Here is a 6,225-nt window from a genome sequence, read left to right on the forward strand (position 1 = left end):
TGTCCGTACTAAGCTTGGAACCAGAGCTCTGAGCACGAAGAGACTCCAACAGAGGACAGGAGATCCTTCAACTTCCCACCCACAATGACAAACTGGGTTTTAGTGGTAACCTTACTGTCTGCTGCCTTGCTGTCCTCCCTGAAGGTAACCCCTCTTCTTCCTCAAGCTGAGTCCGCCCAACTCTTGAATTGCATCACGTCCTACTTCTGAGTCTGGCTCTGGCCATTACTCTCCCTCCAATGTGATTACCCTCCCCTTTTCTACTGGATATGTCAAGTCACTGTATTCTTGTTTGTAAAAGTCCAAAATATACTTAAGCCCCTCTTTCCCTTCCACAACCTCCCTTTCTCTCCTTACATGTGGAGCCAAGTTTCGGGGAACAGTTTTCTCTAAGTTCCTCCTGCTTCCGTTTTCCTCCTTCACCTCCATTCACCAAGGGAAGTGGCACTGGGGAAAGCAGTGAAGAGCTTCAAAGGGGGATCACTAAGCATCCTCATAACGTCGAGTGGGAAAAGAACTGGAAAGAAACCATTGGTTCTGGCATCTCAGAGTCATGGGTGCCGTTTTCTGAGAGTCATTTTAGCGGACTTATGTTAGAGAGGGTCAGGGAGGAAACAGTATTACAGAGAATGGAGTGGAGGGCTCATGTGGGAAAATGGCCCTGAAGGAAAGGCAGGCAGTCGAGGGGAGATTTTGTTCTAGGAAGGGGTGGGCCTGAACATAGTTGTGTTTTGTTTTACTGTTGTTGAGTTTTGGCTGAAGGGAAGGTTCTAGCCAAGGAAGACTGAGGACAAAGGGAAATCAGAGGAAGCAGGACTAAACAGTTTGCACAGAGAGGTAGAAGGATGAGTCCGGGAAAGCTGACCAGTCTTCACTTGGTTAGTACGGGAGGACGAGTGAATTACTGACCAGGCGACCCAAGGGAAGAAGTTCTCTCTTTATGGCCTCTACCATTCCTGTGAAATATGGTATCATATTCAAGAACCCCAAAACCCATTCAACCCACTTTCTTTGATTAAAGGGGAGATGGGGAAAGGGGTGTTGGGAAAGGGTGTGTCGGGTCCATCTGGTAAGGGTCTGACCTGAGTTCAGTCATGATCTCAGGGTCCTGGGATCAAGCCCCACATTGAGCCCCATATCAGGCTCAAGGAGGCTTTGGGTTCAGCAGGGAGTCTGCTTCTCCTGCTTCCTCTGCTCTCTTCCCTTGCCCTCCCCTGCTCATGCTCTCTCTCTGATTCTCAAATAAACAAACACAATCTTCAGAAAAAGAAAAGAAAAGATGAGGAAAAAGAAGATTTTTCTTTGAAAACAACAGCTGTTGTATGCCTCACACTAAATAAAAAAGGAGAAGAGGGGTGCCTGGGTGGCTCAGTCATTGAGCGTCTGCCTTCGGCTCAGGTCATGATCTCAGGGTCCTGGGATCGAGCCCCGCATCAGGCTCCCTGTTCAGCGGGGAGCCTGCTTCTCCCTCTCCCATTCCCCCTGTTTGTGTTCCCTCCCTCTCTGTCTCTGTCAGATGAATAAATAAAATCTTTAAAAAAAAAACAACAATAAAACAAAAAACAGGAGAAGAGATGGAAAAACAGATGCAAGAGAACCAGCCATGTATGGTTCCTCTGAATGAGTGCAGGGAGCCGGCCAGAAGCAACATCACTTGCCAGGGTTCAGCTGCGCTCCATGAACTGGACCGGCAGCTCCAGGAAGGTAGAGGTGGTTCTGCCTTGTCCACTGCGGCGTCCGTAGTGCCTTCTTCAATGCCCAGCCTGTAGCCGGTGCTCAATAGTACTTTGTTCAACAAGTGAATAAAATTCAAACTCTTAAACGTTTTGTTTAGCTTTCTGATCAGTGTTAAAAAACAGCCGGCTTCGTGAGCACGGCCCCTTGTGCAAGAAGGACCCTCTGGCTTCATGCTTTGCTGACACTGTTTTGAAATTCTCAAAAATATGAATTCCAGGCCCCACATCTTCATTTTTCACCTACCCTCACAACTTAGACAGCCTGTACTGCTTAAAAACAACAAAAGCACTCATTTCTAAAAAATGTCACCAAACAGATACTTTAGATGACCAGGGATAGCCAATTTTCATAGAGATTCATCTTTAAAACTGAAGAGTGTACTTCCGTCTTACCTGAAGTTTTGGATCGTGGTTTTTCTTTCAGAAAATATGGTTCATACTCTCTGTAGACAATTTTCTTAAAGGAAGGATTCGAACTAGAAATCAAATACAGAAATTAATTTGAGAGCCATATACATCTACGTCTCACATCACAAAACAAATGGATTTCTCATGTCCTCAGATACGTAGTAGGAAAAATAGTATTTTAATTGCATTTCAGAAACTCAAGGTTTTGTAAATATGAATAATACATGGGGTTAATAAAATAATTATGGACCTCTTTAGGAATATTTTGTTGTAGCAACCATTCTATCCCAACTTAGTCTGCCTCAACTAATCCTTACTCAGAATCCATTTTCTAAGAAAAGAACCTAAGATCATTGTGTGAACCCAAACTTTATGCTTAGATTTTAAATGACTAAAAATATAACCAAATCCTTTATGAATAAATACATGGGCTATTTTTTTAATGATGAATCATATACAGATTTAAATTACTGGGGAACATTATAAAGAACCATTGTTTTGGTGAACCTTATTTCTAGTTGAGAAGTTGGAGATGACTAATAGAGTTAAAGCCCTGGGCACTCGTACTGAAAACAAACAAACCAAATGAAAAAGGCAAGTCTTGGGAAATATAAGTCTCTTGTCCAGAGGAGAAACAATGGATAAATGGCAGAGCCAAGACTCAAAGAGGTAAAACCATTGTATTCGTGGTAAAGAATTCACAGAAAGGGAGGCAGGGAGAGTGGGACCCTTGAACTCTAGAGGGAAAAGAAAAAAAAAATGTATATATATGTGTGTGTATATATATATTTAAGATTTTATTTATTTGACAGAGATCACAAGTAGGCAGAGAGGCAGACAGAGAGAGAGGGGGAAGCAGGCTCCCTGCCGAGCAGAAAGCCCGATTCGAGGCTCGATCCCAGGACCCTGAGATCATGACCTGAGCCGAAGGCAGAGGCTTTAACCCACTGAGCCACCCAGGCAGCCCAAAATATATGTTTTTACTTCAATATCTGTTACCACATACCTGTAAGTGACTGAACAAATTTCCTTAGGGAAGTTTCCAAAAACATTTACTTCAGACTTCAGACAAGAATAATAGATATATCCCACCTCTAAAAGTATTCTCCTGCTAATATTAGATGAAGTAAGAGGAAAGATCTTTGCTTTGTGCTGAAACTCACTTTGGCAAAAAAACAGGTGGTTATGTTGATCTCCTTACGGAAAGGATCATTCCGCTGTAGGTGCGGGACATTTAGTACAAGTTCTTAGTTTAAGCAGCTGGATGTACAGGTTAGATTTTTTCATGAGAAAATACCAGGGGAAAATGACATGATTCGAAGTTCAAAAATCTTGACAGTTGGTCTAGGTTGTCACTGTATGGTTTTGGCTCAATAATTGACACCAGAAGTATGACTCTTACCAGAATTCTGGAAACTCAACCATAGATCGAGGGGATCAGATCAACAGTCATGGTTCCCTTTGGAGTGCCCCTGTGTGAGTCAGGCTTTTTCTCTATGTGGTTCTGCTTCCAATATTCTGCTTGTTATTTTTCAGAGCTAACTACAGAAGAAAGGACAAGCTCCCAAGCATAAGCACGGAGTATCCCAGCAAAGATAGTCAGCATGATAATGTCTGGCCATGAGCAAGAGAAATTAATGTTGGAAACCCTATGATTTTCTTTGGGGTTTTGGCAGTTCTGTAAGGGTATGGGTATGATCTAGATCATCAACTCAAAAGACAATATTTAAAATGATTTTTAAATAATATATTATTTATTTATTTGACAGAGATCACAAGTAGGCAGAGAGGCAGGCAGAGAGAGAGGAGGAAACAGGTTCCCTGCAAAGCAGAGAGCCCAATGCAGGGCTTGATCCCAGGACTCCGGGATCATGACCCAAGCTGAAGACAGAGGCTTTAACCCACTGAGCCACCCAGGAGCCCTAAAAGGATTTTTTTTTTAAAGGATTTCTTGGGGGCAACTAGGTGGCTCAGTGGGTTAAGTGTCTGCCCTCAGCTCAGGTCACATATGATCCAGGGTCCTGGGATCGAGTCTCACATCAGCTCCCTGCTCAGCAGAGAACCTGCTTCTCTGTGTCCTGCTGCTGCTCCCCCTGCTGTGTTCTCTATCCGTCTCTCTCTATCTCCAGTAAATAAATAAATCTTTAAAAAAACAAAAAAAAGGGGCGCCTGGGTGGCTCAGTGGGTTAAGCCGCTGCCTTCGGCTCAGGTCATGATCTCAGGGTCCTGGGATCGAGCCCCGCATCCGGCTCTCTGCTCAGTGGGGAGCCTGCTTCCTCCTCTCTCTGCCTGCCTCTCTGCCTACTTGTCATCTCTCTCTCTCTGTAAAATAAATAAAATCTTTAAAAAAAAAAATTCTTATTGTTACAAGACCCAGGTAATATGTAATACTGTCCAAAACAACACAGTTACAAAGTAATTCTTTAAGGAGTTTCATGTTATACACTACCAGACTCTCAAAATATTATATTATTTTTTTTAAAGATTTTATTATTTGTTAGAGAGAGAGAGAGAGAGAGCATGAGCACAGGCAGACAGAGCGGTAGGCAGAGGCAGAGGGAGAAGCAGGCTCCCCGCCGAGCAAGGAGCCCGATGTGGGATTCGATCCCAGGACGCTGGGATCATGACCTGAGCCGAAGGCAGCCGCTTAACCCACTGAGCCACCCAGGCGTCCCTCAAAATATTATATTATTTCTTGGGAGATTGCTCTGGTTTTGTAATCATAAAAGAGGAACTTGTCTTTCACAATCATTTAAATGGTGATGTTTAGTTAAAAAAAAAAAAAACCGAGTCACACTGGGGTTTACTAATAAAAAATATAAAAATATAACCAAATGGAAATAGTGAGTAGGTCCTACAATTTGTTTAATTTCTGGGAAGTCTTGTTTTTAGCCCTTCAATTAGGAAAAACAATTTGTAGTTCAGAAATAGAGTTTTGTTACTTAAGCCACTGTTTCCTTACACGGCGACCTTCCACACTGGCCAGGGCAGACCAGATCCCAGGGACTAAGAATGTGACAGAAGCAAAGAGTCCCACGAAGTGGAAGAAAAGGTGAAAAACCAAAAATGCGGCATGTCTATGGCCCGGTGGGCGCTGCAAAGCCCCAGAATCGGAAACCACGGCCGCTCGGCCAGTGCCACTGAACAGCCCCCTTCGACCGCGGACCGTGCGCGCGTCTCCAGCTGTCGGAGGCTGCGGGGGACCCGGTCACTGCTCCGGCCCGGGGGTCCGTAAAGTCCCGGGCGCCTCGGACCCGGGAAGGGACTCTACGGGGGGCTCGCGAGGGGGTCGTGCCTGGAGCTTCCGAACCGACGCGCAGATCAAGGCCACGACCCCAGCAACAAACCCCCATCAACCAACCCTTCCAGCCGCGCGCAGACGACCGCGCGGAGCCCCCGGTGCACGCTACGGTCAGAAGCAAAATAGCGATTTTGGTTAAAGATGAGCAATAAGTTGGGGTTTTTCTGTTTTGTTTTTTGTTTGTTTTTGTTTTAAGCGGCGGAGCTGCGGGAGGCACGTCCCCGCGCGCGATCGCCGTCCCTCCCCGCAGCCCGTCCGCGCCTCACCTGGGCTCGGGGGTCTCGGGCCGGTAGCTCCAGTCCACGCCCTGGGCCGCCACGTAGAACTGCCACAGCCGCGCGGCCGCCGCCCCGCAGCAGGCGCCCAGGACCGCCAGGACGCCCAGGACGCCGAGGCGCGGGCCGCGCGGGGCCATGGCTGCCTGCTCGGGGACGCGGCCGGGCGCGCGTGCACTCCGGGCGGCTGCGGGAGGCGGTGTCCTCCCGCCGTCGGCTGGCGCGGGGCCCGGGCTGCCGCAGCGGGGCGGTCCTCCCAGGCGCGGGCTGGGCCAGGCGCGGCGCCCCCGGGACGCGAGGCTCGGGGCGGAGCCGGCGCGCGGGAGCGGGTGGAGACAGGGCAGAGCCCGCCGGCTCCGCGGACTCGCGAGGCGCAGGAAGAACCGTGCCCGCGCCTGCACCTGCTGGGCCCCCAGGGCGGCGGGCCCTCCCTCACCTCCCGCCGTGAACTGCCAGGGCCAAGTTGACGTTTGCCAGACCCTCACCCCATGCCCTCTACTGCCTC

At 47.9% G+C, this 6,225-nt stretch overlaps 1 protein-coding gene across 3 annotated transcripts in view; it reads right to left on the bottom strand.

Moving 5' to 3' along the window:
* Window positions 1-5,952, bottom strand: part of F5 (coagulation factor V) — a 71,384-nt gene extending 65,432 nt beyond the window's left edge. For 2 of the 3 annotated variants that reach the window (XM_047704995.1, XM_047704992.1), the window contains exons 1-2: window positions 5,712-5,926; window positions 2,130-2,212 (exon numbers count right to left, since the gene is read on the bottom strand). In XM_047704995.1, coding sequence (XP_047560951.1) covers window positions 2,130-2,212; window positions 5,712-5,860 — 232 coding nt within the window. In that variant the 5' untranslated portion in view covers window positions 5,861-5,926. Of the gene's footprint in view, window positions 1-2,129; window positions 2,213-5,711 lie in introns of all 3 variants that reach the window. The other variant, XM_047704993.1, reaches the window with a different exon arrangement.
* Between the last annotated feature and the right edge of the window lie 273 nt (window positions 5,953-6,225).

The sequence above is a fragment of the Lutra lutra genome, chromosome 15 (genome assembly GCF_902655055.1).
Source record: "Lutra lutra chromosome 15, mLutLut1.2, whole genome shotgun sequence".
NCBI lineage: Eukaryota > Metazoa > Chordata > Mammalia > Carnivora > Mustelidae > Lutra > Lutra lutra.